Here is a 19,355-nt window from a genome sequence, read left to right on the forward strand (position 1 = left end):
TACAAGCAGAAGGAACGTCGCCTACTCCATACTGAACACTGATCAGGCTTGTGTATCCCCCCACAGGCCCTGCAGAAGGAATGACCAGGCATGTGCTTTGGCGGCAGCATTCATTTATTAATTTACACTCAGTAATTTCCTCTTTATATACATCATACTGTATAATGCAATGGCACCTACAGACCTATTACAAGGCCTACAGAGAACTACTATGGCATGAAAATTCTTAATGGCTTAAGACAAATGGTTTTTAGTTTACCCCGTTCCTAATGAGTGTCCCCAGATATACACTGGGTTGTCCCCGCTTCTGGCCTTTATCCAATCAAACACATGGAGGGCGTCATAGGTCATTCCAGTCTCTGACGGAGAGCCAACAGAGTCACCCCATCCTAAAAGAAACATACAGGCATTTTATAAACTGTAATGATATGCACTTCCTACATTTTAGTAGTTTTACTACTTCAACTACCAGATAAAGAGCCCTATACTTATACATGGATATGTATTAAGAGGATAACTGGGCAAGATAGAAAAATTCCCTTTTAAAGAGGGATTCCCATGTAATTGACAAGAGAATGATGTAGGGGCAGAGAACCTGATCCCAGAAATGTATCACTTCCTGGGCTGCTTGGTGCAGTTTTGATAGAATTCCTGTTCATCTGTTGTAGATGTAGCAGTGGTCATATTTCTAAACTGTGTATAACCCCATCCACACCCCTGATCGGCAGCTTTATGTGTACACTGTACATTGTCAGCAAGCTGCTAATCAGTGGTGGGGGCGGGGTTACACAGAATAGCCTGACTGGCCTGCACGTGACACCTAGTCAGACAGTAATAATATTCTGACAAAAAAACACTGATTGTAGTTTCAATACAACACACAGACTAGCAATTGACATCCCCAGAATCAGGCTCTCTTTGCTCTCAGATTAGATAGCAAAACCTTGCTGACAGAAGCCCTTTAAGCTTGAGAAGCTAGCTATATCTATCCACACACATATATATATATATTATTTATATATATATATATATATATATTATATATATATATATATATATATATATACTTAAGAAAAAAGTGTGAAACAACTGAAAATATGTCTTATATTCTAGGTTCTTCAAAGAAGCCACCTTTTGCTTTGATGACTGCTTTGCGAAATGGTTTTCACTTCACAGGTGTGCCCTGTCAGGTTTAAGAAGTGGGATTTCTTGCCTTATAAATGGGGTTGGGACCATCAGTTGTGTTGTGCAGAAGTCAGGTGGATACACAGCTGATAGCTGCTTTTTTCTTGCCATAATACAAATTCTAAGTAAAGAAAAACGAGTGGCCATCATTACTTTAAGAAATTAAGGTCAGTCAGTCCGAAAAATTGGGCAAACTTTGAATGTGTCCCCAAGTGCAGTTGCAAAAACCATCAAGCGCTACAAAGAAACTGGCTCACATGAGGACCGCCCTAGGAAAGGAAGACCAAGAGTCACCTCTGCTTCTGAGGATAAGTTTATCTGAGTCACCAGCCTCAGAAATCGCAGGTTAACAGCAGCTCAGATTAGAGACCAGGTCAACGTCACACAGAGTTCTAGCAGCAGACACATCTCTACAACAACTGTTAAGAGGAGACTTTGTGCAGCAGGCCTTCATGGTAAAATAGCTGCTAGGAAACCACTGCTAAGGACAGGCAACAAGCAGAAGAGACTTGTTTGGGCTAAAGAACACAAGGAATGGACATTAGACCAGTGGAAATCTGTGCTTTGGTCTGATGAGTCCAAATTTGAGATCTTTGGTTCCAACCACCGTGTCTTTGTGCAACGCAGAAAAGGTGAACGGATGGACTCTACATGCCTGGTTCCCACCGTGAAGCATGGAGGAGGAGGTGTGATGGTGTGGGGGTGCTTTGCTGGTGACACTGTTGGGGATTTATTCAAAATTGAAGGCATACTGAACCAGCATGGCTACCACAGCATCTTGCAGCGGCATGCTATTCCATCCGGTTTGCGTTTAGTTGGACCATCATTTATTTTTCAACAGGACAATGACCCCAAACACACCTCCAGGCTGTGTAAGGGCTATTTGACCAAGAAGGAGAGTGATGGGTTGCTACGCCAGATGACCTGGCCTCCACAGTCACCAGACCTGAACCCAATCGAGATGGTTTGGGGTGAGCTGGATCACAGAGTGAAGGCAAAAGGGCCACCAAGTGCTAAGCATCTCTGGGAACTCCTTCAAGATTGCTGGAAGACCATTTCCGGTGACTACCTCTTGAAGCTCATCAAGAGAATGCCAAGAGTGTGCAAAGCAGTCATCAAAGCAAAAGGTGGCTACTTTGAAGAACCTAGAATATAAGACATATTTTCAGTTGTTTCACACTTTTTTGTTAAGTATATAATTCCACATGTGTTAATTCATAGTTTTGATCCTTCAGTGTGAATGTACAATTTTCATAGTCATGATAATACAGAAAAATCTTTAAATGAGGTGTGTCCAAACTTTTGGTCTGTACTAATTATATATATATATATATATATATTTATTTATTTTATACACACACACACACACACACACACACACACACACACACACACACACACACACACACACATACATACATTCTTATAGCTGTGCACATGGAATAATCATTTTTTACCAGTTTGTGAGCAAACAGCGGCTATCACCCACTTGCTAAATGGGTCTAGTATATGGTGCAGTGCGAGTCCTCACTTTTATATAGGATTCTGGCAAATTAACATTGCTGTGACCTAAACTGTTGTGGCAAGACCTCTTTGTAAAACAATTTGAAAAGCACAGACCATTATTAATATTATTGACATGGATATACACAAGAAAAGGGACAGTCACCCCCATGACACTGCACAAATATCCATGGAAACTACCAGGTCATATTCTGCTACAATGACAGCCAAATGCTCAGTGAAGAAAACAGAGGAGTTCTGCGCTTTAACATGCCGTTATTTTACAAAGCCAGTCTCCCCGGCTGGACCGGTACACCAGGGGCGGCTGGAGCAGTAATGATGGCGCAGCCTGCGGGGGTGGCGGCTCTCCTGTCCTCGCAGAGAGCCTTGTTATTATGGTGCCAACATGCGCCCACACCAGTTCTCTTCTTACAGACTGCTATTGTGAACTAATTGGCTCCATGTATTGTCTCAGACTCTCCTGCTCTGTACCAGTAATGATGTTCTGACATGAAAGTATTAAGTACAGCGAAAATATTGTGATTGGAATGACATATTTCCGTCTTGCACTGTTCACTAGTTTCCTTACTCGTATGATATTTCAAGACCCCAAAACTTGTAGATTAAAGGGGTTGTTTTATCAATACAAGCCCTTTATCAATACAAGCCCTTTATCAATACAAGCCCTTTTTAAAAGCAGTGGTGTATTCGCATTAGTAATCTACAATGTGCATTATGGATCACGTTTAGGAGAGGAGCTTCTTTATTTTGCTCTGATTTTCTGTACAAGTGACCTGATAGAGGCGCTCCGGTCTATAGAGCAGGTCGCTTTCCTAGCCAGGACTCATGTACTGGGCCACGCTGTCGTCTGTAGGGAATGACAATGTGCTACCTCAGCACAGCAGTCATAGCGGATCTTTACATCAGGACCAGATATAGTAACACGACTTGAAGGATTTCTGTCGCTGGCATCTTATTCCTCATCTCACCTTCTCCCACGTCTTGCACCCATACCGAGGGGATTCACCGAGTGCAATGGCCTCCAAATACTGTAAAACATTTAAGGGTCTACAGAACTACAAGCGCTCTCCTGATCTGGGTGGGCGCCATAATTTATTTATTTGTGGGTTTTTGGGATATAACATTGAAAGCCCATGCTTAGAATGAGCCATGAATGTGTGATCACAGCCAAATGAGAAGACTTCACAGCTACCTCCATACAACTGCAGCATTGCCTGGCACTGCAGATCAGCCCACTGGGAAGCTGCAGTACCAGCCACAGCCACACTTATAGGGAGGTCACTGTGTTGGATACTGCGATGCCATTAAACACTGTTGGCATATCCACCCACCACTCCATCCCAGCCCCACCTATATGCCGGCAGCTCATGACTACAGCAGCAATCTCTTCCATCCTGGCAGCTTATTGGGAGGCCCGGCTTCCAGCTTCACCCCAAAACAGAGGAGCAAAAGCAAATTGTGTTCTGAAAGAAATTCGGTTTCTTCGTGTTTCCTTTTAGAAGGGAGAGAGTTTGTGAACTGTGGAGCCACGGCCACACCGCTGTGGAGGAGGGACGGCACCGGCCACTATCTCTGCAACGCCTGCAGCCTCTACCACAAAACGAATGGTCAGAATAGACCACTCATTATACACAGGAAGCCGACAATCAGGGGTCGGGTTCCACAGATTAGCCGGACTATGCGACCCTTAGTCCTGCAGTGATAATCACCTGCTGATAAACTGTATTGAAACGTCAGCAAGCTGAAGAGCAAGTGACATCGCTGAAATCAAGCTCTCTGCCCCTACATTATGCTGCTCTGCTCTCTGATTACAAAAACCTGCTAGCAGAGTCCCTTTAATACAGCCAATACATTTAATATCCCTTTAACGCATTTTAATGAGAATCATCTTCGCTCAGGTTGCGGCCAACATATGGTGTGAATGTAAGGCACCTTATTCTCACCTAGATGCAACCTATTCTGGAATGCAATGGAACATACTAAGGTTTCTTTCCTCCCAGATTTATACGATTTCATGAGAAAAGTCTGTGTGCCTTAATAAAACATCAGAGGCATATAGAGATACAGTTTAGCCCCATAACAGTCTGTAAGCGCAGTCTTTGGACACAGTTTTCCACTTACGGAGACCAATACTAACTTAAAGAGGTTATCCGGCCTTTTGTTCAAGGTCTGCAGTGACTTTATGGGGCTGCAGACTTCTGAATCCATACAGTGAGCGCACAGTCAGTATTCCCTGGTGTTGCTGGTGAGAGCGGGCAGTCCTATGAGCACAAGGAAGACATTTGCACACTTTCTGCCACATTCCGACTAGACGTGCTCAGCCTCGCTCAATTCACTTGTATTAAGCGAGGAAGAGTACGTCAAATCGGCTCATGATCACATGTATGCAAATCACATATTTGTGGTCACGTGACCACCCGCTGTCACCAGCAACACCGGAGAATCCTGACAGCATGCGGTGCACATGCTGTAAGGATTCAGAAGTCTGCAGTCACATAGAATGACTGCAGACTTAGCAGAAGCCTAGACAAGCCCTTTAAGTTCTTAGAACTGGACAGCACAGCAGATAAACTATGTTTAAAGACATTGATACTTTCATAGTCATAATGTCTCAGTGACCCTTCTCAGGTGACATTAGGGTGCATTATTACATGGTGGTACAGAAACAAAAAGAATGTGGTGACAGAGAAGCCCCTTCCTCTATCTAACGACTTAGGTGCATTGGGAAGCACAGCATCTGTGTGGTTAAATAACTGGCAACAGGGTCATCTCTGATGCCGGCAGGTAGGGTGAAGGCTGTATAATACAGCTGGCACCCACAGGCGATGGCATGGCCATCACTGTGCCATAACTGTGATGTGCCATTACGTCAGCTTGTTGTGAACAACCCACTTACCATAATGTATTAGTAGGGGTAAAAATGGCCATTTAATGGTAAATCAGAATGTAGAGCCAGAGCCAAGGTTTTATAATAATGTTTTTTTTCTAAACAGATGCAGATTTATTTTTAATTCATGTGCTAAATTTATTAGCAGCTTGCACAATATGGCACGTGTCTTGTAGGAATATGATCCATCATTTTTTACTGTTGTTTTACAACATATAGTCACACCAGTGGTTTCATTCGTAAACTCATCCTGACGGGTTCCCATTAAGTATCATTTCCAAAAAGTGTTGATATATGCGAGCACATGACAAAAAAAAGTCTCTCCCTGGCGGTTTTTTCCCTACTGGTAATCAGAATTCGTTGCTTTTTTTTGCATATAATAGGACAGAAAAGAGGAAGCACGTGCTTTAGATTTGTACTAATCACACGACCAGCCTTTAACTACAAACTTTAAAGCTCTTAACCAGAGTCTAAAAAGTCAGATTCTGGTGTTTATAGGAATGGTAACACTAACACCCAAACATAGTAGTCTCTCACCTCTGTAGTCAAATGAGATTACATGGTAGCCCAAAGAGCTGAGCACCTAAACAGGGAAACAAGCACAAAAATATATATGATATATATATATATAAAAAAAAAAAAAAAAACATTTTATTACACATTTCGCTAATAACTGATCTTTTATTTCACTTTTAATTTAATTGTCGTAATTAAATCTCATAAGCAAGTAAACACTCAATTAAATTACAGGTTCACCGAAAGAACATCTGCTGCACATTTATCATCTGAAGTCCTCAATTCTGTGCTAGTCAATTTCTCATTTTGTTTTATAGCAGACAAGGTTCTGGTCGTCCGATACACATCACTAAATCCCTTGCAAAGCCACTGGTTTAAAAGATAACAAGCTGACTGCCTGCAGTAATCACTAGAGGGAGCTAAAGAGCCCGAAGCATACAAGTTTTCTATTCAGTTTAATATATAACGTGAAGTTGGCATCTAAGCTCCCTCTAGTGCAGATAAAAGCAGATTCTCTTTTAAAAGGAATCTCTTAACAGGTTTTTGCCAGCTGATATGAGAGCAGTACAAGGTAGAGACAGAAACCCAGATTCCAGCAATGTATCCCTTACTAGGCTGTTTTATCAGGAGGAGGTAATCATTAGAGGGCTAGTAAACCTGCTGTCCTCCGTATTTATGGACTTTTTATCAACTCTGCCCCGATCTCTGATTGGGAGTTTTCTGTGCACACTGTGGATAGGCAGAAAGCTGCCAATCAGTGATGTGGGCGGGGTTATACACAGCTCAGCATTCAGAGAACAGCTAGATCTTCAGCAGATAAAACTGTGATTTAATCAAAACTACAACAAGCAGCCCAGTAAGTGATTGATCACTGTAATCTGGGTCTCTGTCTCACATCATGCTGCTATGAGATGCCATAGCAAAAACCCAGTGACAGATTTTCTTTAAATGTACATAACGTATGTACAGTACTGTGCAAAAGTTTTAGGCAGATATGGGAAAAAAAATCTGCAAGTACAAATGCTTTAAAAAACGTGTTAAGTTTATTTTTAACAATTAACAAAATGCAAAGCGAATAGACAAAATAGAAATCTAAATTAAATTAATACTTGGCGTGATCACCCTTTGCCTTCAAAACAGCATCAATCCTTGGAGGCTAACTTGCACAGTGTCAGAGATTTTGTAGGATTACAGTCAGGTGCATGAGCAACCAATTATACCAAACAGGTGACAATGATCATTTTCATATGGAGCCCCGATACAGCAAATCTTTTACGTTAGAAAAAGGAGGTGAGGCTGCGAAGAAATGTGAGATTTTTGGCTTTTTCAGATTATTTCCGCACAGATCTGACGAAGTGGGTGGGGCTGGGGCCTGTGGGAACCCCCAGTCGTCAAATCCGGTAACTTTGCACTCCAGCCCATCCCCTCATTAAGATATGTAGAGAAACCTTGGCACACCAATAATAGAATTGATATTTTTATTTTTGCAGTTTTGGACTGCAAAAATAAAAATATCAATTCTACTATTGGTGTGCCGAGGTTTCTCTACATATCTTCATGGTTTTGGACCCTACTCGTGCACCCGGGTCCAGTAGTGCTGCGTCTTCTATTATTAAGTTATGAAAAACACCAGTCTTGATAAATTGGGGCTATTGTCATTAACTGAAACAGTTGTGTAGAATGTATAATGGGAAGCTATCATCAGAAAAAATTACCTATTGATTAAATCAGGTTTTTTGGTTAAATGTATTTTTCTCCATATCATGATCTGTATTAAAAGTAAAAAAAATAGAAGTCTTACAACTTTCACACCGGCCACTGGGGTTTTTTAGACTAAGTTCCTGCAGTTCTGTAGAAAAGAGCACATGTATACAGTCACCCTCTGTTTTGTATTGAACCATCTAATGAGAGTGTACAAAAGTCATTGTGAAGGGAGGGGTGCAGTGACATCGCCTATTGTGAATGGTGGATCCTGTGTTATCAGCTGTGTATAGCGGTGTTACTCGTCATTGTAACCCTGCCTCTACTAAAAAGAAAACTCCTGTAAGGCTGTGTGCCCACGATGCATTTTTTAAGCGGCAATTCCGCTGCAGAAACGCTTAAAAAACACATGGTAGGTCTGCCATGGTCCCCAATGATAATCCGCATGTGCTGTGCACATGCTGCGGAAATTTCCGCTGCGGATTATCATTGCGGAAAAAAACGCAGCACTACCAATTATTTTGCGGAAGTGCTGCTTTTTCGCCGCCATTGACGTGCATTGGACCGCTTGGATTACGCATCACTGCATATGTAGATGCGGATTACATGCGTTTTAATGTGCGGATGGTACACGGGTCTGGAGGAGAGGAAACTCTCCTCTGGACCCGGGTACCATACTACCTGTAAAAAAAAAAAAAAAGAATAAAATAAAAAATAAATATTATACTTACCTTCTGATGGCTCGTGGTCTCCTTGTCTTCGCTTGCTGGCAGATCGCGGTGGACTGAAGGACCTGCGCTGATGTCATTTAGTCATGTGACGGCAGGTCCTTCAGTGTACCGCGAGCTGCCGGCAAGCCAGGACGGAGTGAATAAAGACTCCGGGGGCCATCAGAAGGTAAGTATAGATTTATTTTTTACCATTCTTTTACGGTCACACTATATAAATCCATGCCGGTTGCATGGATTTATATAGTGTGACCAAGTTGTCAAGCACTTTCCAAGTGATGCTAAAATCGCTTGGAAAGCGCTTGTCAACCCGCATGCGGAAATGCATGTGAAGAACGCTTCACATCCGCATGTCCCTGGCAGGAAAAAAGCATGTACAGTTAGGTCCATATATATTTGGACAGACAGCATTTTTCTAATTTTGGTTCTAGACATTACCACAATGAATTTTAAGCAAAACAATTCAGATGTAGTTGAAGTTCAGACTTTCAGCTTTCATTTGAGGGTATCCACATTAAAATTGGATGAAGGGTTTAGGAGTTTCAGCTCCTTAACATGTGCCACCCTGTTTTTAAAGGGACCAAAAGTAATTGGACAGATTAAATAATTGTAAATAAAATGTTCATTTCTAGTACTTGGTTGAAAACCTTTTGTTGGCAATGACTGCCTGAAGTCTTGAACTCATGGACATCACCAGATGCTGTGTTTCCTCCTTTTTGATGCTCTGCCAGGCCTTCACTGCGGTGGTTTTCAGTCGCTGTTTGTTTGTGGGCTTTTCTGTCTGAAGTTTAGTCTTTAACAAGTGAAATGCATGCTCAATTGGGTTGAGATCAGGTGACTGACTTGGCCATTCAAGAATGTTCCACTTCTTTGCTTTAATAAACTCCTGGGTTGCTTTGGCTTTATGTTTTGGGTCATTGTCCATCTGTAGTATGAAACGACGACCAATCAGTTTGGCTGTATTTGTCTGGATCTGAGCACACAGTATAGCTCTGAATACATCAGAATTCATTCGGCTTCTTCTGTCCTGTGTCACATCATCAATAAACACTAGTGACCCAGTGCCACTGGCAGCCATGCATGCCCAAGCCATCACACTGCCTCCGCCGTGTTTTACAGATGATGCGGTGTGCTTTGGATCATGAGCTGTACCAGGCCTTCGCCATACTTTTCTCTTTCCATCATTCTGGTAGAGGTTGATCTTGGTTTCATCTGTCCAAAGAATATTCTTCCAGAACTGTGCTGGCTTTTTTAGATGTTTTTTTTAGCAAAGTCCAGTCTAGCCTTTTTCTTCTTGATGCTTATGAGTGGCTTGCACCGTGCAGTGAACCCTCTGTATTTACTTTCATGCAGTCTTCTCTTTATGGTAGATTTGGATATTGATACGCCTACCTCCTCGAGAATGTTGTTCACTTGGTTGGCTGTTGTGAAGGGGTTTCTCTTCACCATGGAGATTATTCTGCGATCATCCACCACTGTTGTCTTCCGTGGGCACCCAGGTCTTTTTGCATTGATGAGTTCACCAGTGCTTTCTTTCTTTCTCAGGATGTACCAAACTGTAGATTTTGCCGCTCCTAATATTGTAGCAATTTCTCGGATGGGTTTTTTCTGTTTTTGCAGCTTAAGGATGGCTTGTTTCACCTGCATGGAGAGCTCCTTTGACCGCATGTTTACTTCACAGCAAAACCTTCCAAATGCAAGCACCACACCTCAAATCAACTCCAGGCCTTTTATCTGCTTAATTGAGAATGATATAAGGAAGGGATTGCCCACACCTGTCCATGAAATAGCCTTGGAGTCAATTGTTCAATTAATTTTGGTCCCTTTAAAAACAGGGTGGCACATGTTAAGGAGCTGAAACTCCTAAACCCTTCATCCAATTTTAATGTGGATACCCTCAAATGAAAGCTGAAAGTCTGAACTTCAACTGCATCTGAATTGTTTTGTTTAAAATTCATTGTGGTAATGTCTAGAAACAAAATTAGAAAAATGTTGTCTCTGTCCAAATGTATATGGACCTAACTGTACAATCCGCATGCGTTTTTTCTGCCAGAGATGCAGAAACGCTCAGGAAAAAATCCAGAGCATTTCTTCATGGTGGGCACATAGCCTTAACTCTTTGGGAAATATCAGTCTAAAAAAACCTAGTGGCTATTGTGAAAATTACAAGATTACTAATTTTATTTATTAATAAAAAAAAAAAATCAATATGAAGAAAAGCCAAAAACATTATTAAAAAATACTTGTAAAACAAAAACTTGATTTAAATAATAAGTAATTGATTCTGAAAAGAACTACACACACATACAAATATTTTAGGTTTTGGATCGTGATTTTATTTACCAAAGCCAAACATTATTAAAAAATACTTGTAAAACAAAAACTTGATTTAAATAATAAGTCATTTTCTGATAATAGCTTCCCTTTAAAATTCGGTGAGGGACAGCCAATCTCTGCTACAAAGGTGAGTTTGTAGAAGACAGATTCATGTAACAGGTCATACACCATGGCAAGACTGGGCACCGCAACATCACACAAGGTAGTTATACTGCATATTGACTTTCTACTTTAGCTAAATGCAGTGAACTTGCAGGTTGATTTTCTTCAACCCTTCTCATCAGAAGACGTTCCTGTTTAAGAGTAACTTCCTTGGTCATCCTGGACGTCTCTGTGAGATGGTCACAGTTCCATCTTTGTTAAATTTTTGTATCCCTTTTGCTATAGTATTCTAACTGAGAAGCAAAACTTTGCTGATCTTCTTGTAGCCTTCACCTTTCTTATCTAAAGAAATTATTTTCTTTCTCGGGTCTTGTGACATTTCTCTTCTATGTGGTGCCATTGATGACAGCATGAAATGGGAAGGGGCTTTCTTTATTAAGTAACAACCTTTTATAGCCAACTGTCTGCTGGAAATCAGTTTAATGAATAAATAGACTTATCCTTGTTAGAATTCGGTACTGTAAACTTTAGCTTTTCAGATTTTCATTGGGGTGTACTCATTTTTGCAACAGTTTTGAATACATTTGATAGGAAAATTACTTTTTTTGATTTGTGGGAGCATTTTGTAGTATTGTATCCCATAGAAAACATTGATTCTGAAAAGAACTACACACACATACATATATATTTTAGGTTTTGGATGGTGATTTTATTTATGATGCATAAAATAAGAGGATTGCTAGTATTGAAAAAATAGTCTTATAATACATAAGTATACACACAATGAAATAAGCTTTGGGACTAGGTGAAAACAGCTCAAATTGGAGCCACAACCCAATCAATCAACACTATTCTCAATCACTCGTCACACACAGTGTATCTAAGGTCTCAGCTAATTGCCTAACCCTGCTATATGGCTAGAAGACCTCGGACACAGTCTGAGAAACTCGATCACGACAGTGACCTAACTTTTGGCTTGCACCCTGCACTAGTGAGTCATATTCCACAGACCGACCTCGCTTCTTGTTTCATGTAGAAGAAAGGTGCACCGCTGTTTCCTTCCTACAGGCATTTCATTATTCAGCATCTTCACTACTAAAGTTTTCTAGATCGCAGTCTGGTGAAAGTGTTAATGCCAATTCTCATAACAAAAAAATAATACAATACCTTATATAACTGTACACGGTGATCACCTCCTCTGTTGGGGAAAAAAAAAAAAAAAGAAAGAAAAAATAGGCTTTTATACACAATTATGTACTGCCTTACTGTTGGAAGATTGATCAAACAGTGTGCCAAATACCTCAGTTTTATAAGGATATAGCAAAAAATGTGAAAAACTGAACTGAGAAAAACCCCACTAAAAACATTCAATTTTGTTAGATATGCATTAGAAGTTAATTAAACTCAAAATGCACTTCCTGGAATCCTAACAAATATCGATAAGGCGTCCCCACTCAATGTCCACTGACCCTTGTGTCACCCAACCATTCTGTCACAGTGCTCTTACAACAATGTATACACCAGTATTTATAGATCAGCGCCCCAAAAATTGCCAATCCACGTAGGAGATCAAATAGAATATGCTCCTATGTGCAAAAATAGCTTTAAAGAATTGCAATTTTTTTGCGCAATGTGAGGCTGCGCAAAAATGTTACAACTTTTAGTGTTTTCATGCCATTTTCATCCAAATCGGACAAATCAGTCGGGGCGTGGCGAAGCTCACTCGTCAAAGTCATGACGAGAAGAGGGATTCCTTACTCCACAAATCTTACTCAAGCGCTTCACTAAAGTAGGATTTGTGGTGAGGCGCACGTGGAGGAGTAATGAATCAGGCACCACGCAGTCCACCCAACCCAATCAAGTCTCGAGAGAAAAATATTGATCTTGATGAATCGGGACCAAAGTCCCCACAAAAAACACATATATGAACATTCTTCAGGGACAGATAGTGTGTAGGCCATTTTCCTACCCAGCAAGTGCTATATATAAATGGAGAGGCAGATGCTTTGCATCTACTGGAGGGGTCTTTGGGAGCACATACTTGTCCCTACATTTTGCATCAACTGGCTCTAGCATGTACCCTGCAGATTGGACTACATTTTCTTGGTGACAGATTCCCTTTGGTCATCATGACCAGAGGCCAATGTATGGTCGGGCTTTTTTAGAGCTGGTCATCCAGAGTGTAGCTGCATGTCATAGTGCCTGTCCTCCCTATTCGGATATACTCACTCACTCTGGGTAGATTTGTTGCAGAAATGTTTCTCAACAGATAAATGGAGCAGTCACAGAAAATTCTACAAATCTGCCATGTGTGAACCCACCCATAGCCATTACTGGACAGAACTACACGATGGTCATAAAGAAACAAAAAAAGGAAAATAACAAAGACAGAATAATTGTTCAAAGCGAAACAAAAGAAGAGGCGCTCACCTTGTGCCTGCGTTCCCATGCAAGTAAAGAATGACAGGATAGCTCGTAGACATCACTTCCTCGTACCACGCCTGGTCTTTTCCCTGAGCATCTTTCCACAGGACTGCAGGAATGGTGTGCCTGGATCCACAACAGCTTGTTACTTACACTTCAGATGGATGCAAATACTAATGTTGTAACATTTCGCATTAAAAAGAGTTTGGCCACTACTATTTATTTATTTATTTTTTTTTACAGACAACCTATCCTTAAGATAGGTCAACAATGTCAGATTGGTGGGGGTGCCACATCCAACACCCCCACTGATCGACTGCTACCGATGCCGCATGGAAGTTCTCGGATGCTGCTGGAACACAGAAGCTCCGTCAAAACTATAGAGGCCGCAACAAGGACCTGCACATCCACCCACTATACATTTGAATAGGGGTAGATCTGCGTACCTGGCTGCTAAAGACATGACAGAGCTGCTGTGTTCTGGCAGCAACTGAGAACTTTCCGGCCACACCGGTAGAAGCTGATTGGTGGGGGTGCCGAGTGTCACACCCACACAGATCAGATATTGATCACCTATCCTTAGGATCGGCCATTAATAAAAATAAAAGTAGTGGCCAAACACCCTTTAATGCCCAGACACATCAATGGTAAAAAAAAATAATAAATAAAAAACATGCTTAAAATTTCAACAGTAGACTGCTGTAGTTCAAATACTGGGAACTGCCAAACGGATCACTTCGTCCCTACAAGCAGAACTATACTATATGCAGAATATCTCCAGGCATGCTCAGCTCCCAGGAAAAATGGTATTTTTGAGAGCAGCAATGATGTAACCTTGCAAAAAAAACCTTGGCTTATGTGCTTGCTGTCTTGTTGCATTTTATAGCTTAAAATGATAACGCAAAGAAAGGTCTTCGACAAGTCTATTGTCCGCCTGCAGCAAAGATATAGAATGGGACGAAAACGCACAATTACAAGTGCAGGGTATACTAGAAGGGACTGTACGGTGACACTGATCGTTTCAGGTCTATGGGCTCAGTGCAATAACCTTGATTGATCTGAAAAAATTACCAATTAAAAAATCCTAATTATATCTCCAGATCAGGCAAAAAGCTGCAAGATAGACTGCACATACGGTCCTAGTGTAAAACTAATAACGTACTCTACTTGGTATATACATCTTTTATTTTACTGTAAACCTCTCAATGAAATAGTATAATCAACTCGGCTATTCCATAACCTTTTTGCAGCATACTTCTGTATACAGACTGGAAGAGCCCAAAAGGTCACCAGGTTTGGCACCCATCGGGTGAATAAAGCCATATGGTTATGCTCATAGTCTACATTGGGAGCATTATTTTCCCAGTGCACGAATCATAGGGTCACAGCGTGATGCCATGAGCATCCATATATCAGAAGCAGAGGCACCACTTACCAGACACCTATAGATACATCCTCCTCTGGCTGCAAGTAGAAATTACACGTGTGATTTAAACCTTGATCCTGAGGCCTCTTCAGATCAATAAAATACGGAAATCTCACTGAAAGACAAAACAAAGCTCAGCATTAGATTACATGATTAGTAAAGGAAAGCCAGGCGCTGGTCCTGCTAGAGGGCAGCGGAGGGGGCATGTCTGTCTCTAAGCACAAGTCATAGAATGCAGGGAACATTTTTAGGAAAAACGTGGCACCAAAACAGAGAACCAGCAGATGAATTGTTCATTACAAGGGCACCGGGTGTGCTGACAATACATTGGCAAGCATCTACAAATTTTTGATTTGGACTGGAGGGACACGAAGAACCTCCCCATCATCACCAACAGAGAAAATGGTGAGGAAGCTCTATGGAGCGCACAGCTGAGGTGGCACAATTAGCAGCAATTTGTGGGAGAAGGTTATTGAGCCCATCTCTGCCGACTCCCCTGCCACAGGGATACCAGCTAAATAGGTGGTCAGATGGGGAATTATAGCACTGTGTAAAGAATGAACTCTCAATGTTTGCTGATGCGAGATTATCTCTAAATCATCCCTAATAGCAAACAACGAGAAGATTAGGTGATGACCACTTTTCACCTTTACAAGCACTCCCAAAGCAAAGTTCCTGCTCAGCAAACATATGCCTGTAAAGACAGAACAACAGGACTGGGAGCAAGAATCCTGGTGGTAAAACCGATACTTAAGGCTATGTGCCCACGATGCAGAAATGAAGCAGAAAATTTCTGCAGCATTTCTGCATCTCCCTGGCAGAAAAAACGCATGCAGATTGTACATGCAGACTGTACATGCGTTTTTCCTGCAGAATACATGCGGATCCACATGCGGATTCACATGCGTTTCCGCATGCAGATTGACAAGCGCTTTCCAGGCGATAGCATCACTTGGAAAGTGCTTGACAACTAGGTCACACATGCAAACAGCATGGATTTATACAGTGTGAACCGTAAAAATTAAAACAAATAAAGCTATACTCACCCCCGAGGCCCCGGCGTGGCTGCAGCGCTCGTTCCTGTCTGGTTCCTGGCATATCGCGAGACAGAGCAGTGAAGGGCCTGCGGTCACATGACTGTGACGTCACCGCAGGTCCTCAAGCGATGCCGGCATTCAGAGAGAAGACGCCGGACAGGTGAATATAACTATTTGTTATTTTATTCTTTTTTTACAGGTACAATGGTACCCAGGTCTGGAGGAGAGTCTCCTCTCCTCCAGAACTGGGTATCATCCGCACATAGAAACGCATAGAAGCCGCTTGTAAACATGTACAGTCGCGGTTTCTATGCGTTTCAATGCAAGTCAATGGCGGGAGTTCCGCTGCGCTTCCGCAAAATTAAATGACCTGCTGCGGATTTTTGTACGCAGCATAAACGCTGCAGAAAAATCCGCAGCATGTGCATAGAACATGCGGAATCCCCTTGGGGACCATGGGGTGCGGATTACCTAGCGTTTCCGCTGCGGAAATTCCGCAGCATAAACGCTTGAAAAACGCTACGTGGGCACACAGCCTAACACTGAAGTCCTGCACAACCCCTTTACCTGATCTTACAAAGACTGAGCTGTGTTGTACTGTAACCTGTATATTACTAGATATAAAACCAACTTGTAATGATGCCACATAGGCATGACCCAGGAGATCTCAACGGACCCAAAACGGTCTGTGCATGAGCTATGGGCGAGATGCCTGGCCACATGATGAAAGATACGAGCCTCCATTTTTCTTTTCATACATAATGCAATCATGTCTGTATGTGCACTGCAAATATCAAAATACTGATCGTCACTTGCAAACAGAAAACAGGTGTGTACAGGTGCTTAAGAGGATTAACCATCTCCATATATAACAAATAAAGTAGCACTCTGTAGCTCTATAGTATGCAAACATGAACTATGTGAAATTTGAATTGCATTACTGCTCTGGAAAATAGGAATAAATGAGAATTCTTAGGGCATAAATTGGCCAATTCATGTGTACCTGGCAGCCGCAATAAGACGATTCTCTCTGCTGGGAACCTATCTAATGTGAATCCTCTCATAAGCTGAAGCCAACATTTATATGGGTAGATAGGATTCTGCTGTAATTAAAACCGCCAGAGGCTGAGGGGTGGACTACTCAGTCAGAGAGCCCATGTATAGGTTCCCAGCACAGAGAATCACCTTATCGTGGCCGCCGGGTACACATGAACTGGCCAATTTATGCACTAAGTATTTTCAATTTTTCCTATTTTCTAGAGCAGTAAAGCAATTCAGATTTGAAATAATTTAATGTTTGCATGCTATAGAGCTACGGAGAGCTACTTTATTTGTTAGTTATATATGGAGATGGCAACGCTTAGTAAGCACCTGTACACACCAGTTTTCTGTTTGGAAGTGATGGGCAGGCTTTTGATATTTGTATACATAGGTCTTCTGACTGAGCACTCCACCCCTCAGCTTCTGGAGATTTTAATCACAGCAGGATCCTACCTTCACATACACATACAGACTTCAGCATAGGAGGATTCACACTAGATAGGTTCCCAGCAACGAGAATTGCAAGGTGCCAAGTCTGCCTGAGGCCATATGGCTACCCAAACCAACCCCTTCTTGATCTAAATGCTTGGCCCCGATAAGATTAAAAAGCCTATACTCCCTTCCCATGCTGGTGCCGTTCCCACAGCGTCAGCACTCGCGGTCCCGGGGCTCTCGTGCGGTTGTTGTGACATGTGAAGCAGACGCCCAATCACTGCTGGCGTCACTGTCCCCGCCTTCGGACAAATCAACATGAAGAGGAAGTCCAGGCTGCAGAAGCTCTCTGACTTTCTCTTCATGTTCAATTCGACAGGAGGTGGGGACAGTGACGCCAGCGCTGATTAGGTGCCGGGGTCACATGTCACAACAGCAGCACGGGAGCCCCGGGGAAAGCAAGTACTGACACCACGGGAATAGCGCCAGCAAGGGAGGGGAGTATAAGCTTTTTTACTTCATCAGGGCCAAGCGTGGGATATGACAAGGAGTTGTCCTAGTAGTGGACAACTTCTTTAATAATTTACAAGACCATTTACAGTCTCATGTTAAAAAATCACTTGTCTACACTGCCTCATTGAGCAACACTTGCCTGAGTCCAAACCGTCTTTTTTTCAAAACACATACAGCGTTAGGACCAAACATGGTTGTGTGAACGACCTCTTAGCGACGGGAAGCGGGGTAATGATGTGTAACCAGCAGCGCATCAAAGCAATAGCAGCAGAAACAGTGGTACACCAACATGGACTGGACCGTCCTCTACTCCAGAGACCGAGAGTGACACACACACACAGAGACCGAGAGTGACACACACACACAGAGACCGAGAGTGACACACACACACAGAGACCGAGAGTGACACACACACACAGAGACCGAGAGAGAGACACACACACACAGAGACCGAGAGAGAGACACACACACACAGAGACCGAGAGAGAGAGACACACACACAGAGACCGAGAGAGAGACACACACACACAGAGACCGAGAGAGAGACACACACACACAGAGACCGAGAGAGAGACACACACACACAGAGACCGAGAGAGAGACACACACACACAGAGACCGAGAGAGAGACACACACACACAGAGACCGAGAGAGAGACACACACACACAGAGACCGAGAGAGAGACACACACACACAGAGACCGAGAGAGAGACACACACACACAGAGACCGAGAGAGAGACACACACACACAGAGACCGAGAGAGAGACACACACAGAGACCGAGAGACACACACACACAGAGACCGAGAGAGAGACACACACACACAGAGACCGAGAGAGAGACACACACACACAGAGACCGAGAGAGAGACACACACACAGAGATCGAGAGTGACACACACACACACAGAGACCGAGAGTGACACACACACACAGAGACCGAGAGTGACACACACACACAGAGACCGAGAGTGACACACACACACAGACCGAGAGTGACACACACACACAGAGACCGAGAGTGACACACACACACAGAGACCGAGAGTGACACACACACACAGAGACCGAGAGAGAGACACACACACACAGAGACCGAGAGAGAGACACACACACACAGAGACCGAGAGAGAGACACACACACACAGAGACCGAGAGAGAGACACACACACACAGAGACCGAGAGAGAGACACACACACACAGAGACCGAGAGAGAGACACACACACACAGAGACCGAGAGAGAGACACACACACACAGAGACCGAGAGAGAGACACACACACACAGAGACCGAGAGAGAGACACACACACACAGAGACCGAGAGAGAGACACACACACACAGAGACCGAGAGAGAGACACACACACACAGAGACCGAGAGAGAGACACACACACACAGAGACCGAGAGAGAGACACACACACACAGAGACCGAGAGAGAGACACACACACACAGAGACCGAGAGAGAGACACACACACACAGAGACCGAGAGAGAGA

General features: G+C 42.8%; 1 protein-coding gene across 2 annotated transcripts in view; it reads right to left on the reverse strand.

The window, feature by feature from the left end:
- ABHD12 (abhydrolase domain containing 12, lysophospholipase) overlaps positions 1–19,355 on the reverse strand; it is an 87,864-nt gene that overhangs the window by 11,205 nt on the left and 57,304 nt on the right. For both annotated transcript variants that reach the window (XM_073672519.1, XM_073672518.1), the window contains exons 3-7: positions 14,840–14,945; positions 13,411–13,530; positions 12,148–12,178; positions 6,134–6,179; positions 260–389 (exon numbers count right to left, since the gene is read on the reverse strand). In XM_073672519.1, coding sequence (XP_073528620.1) covers positions 260–389; positions 6,134–6,179; positions 12,148–12,178; positions 13,411–13,530; positions 14,840–14,945 — 433 coding nt within the window. The remainder of the gene's footprint in view (positions 1–259; positions 390–6,133; positions 6,180–12,147; positions 12,179–13,410; positions 13,531–14,839; positions 14,946–19,355) is intronic.

Source organism: Phyllobates terribilis, unplaced genomic scaffold (genome assembly GCF_046119375.1).
Source record: "Phyllobates terribilis strain yellow unplaced genomic scaffold, ASM4611937v1 Scaffold_3__8_contigs__length_932513732, whole genome shotgun sequence".
Classification (NCBI taxonomy): domain Eukaryota; kingdom Metazoa; phylum Chordata; class Amphibia; order Anura; family Dendrobatidae; genus Phyllobates; species Phyllobates terribilis.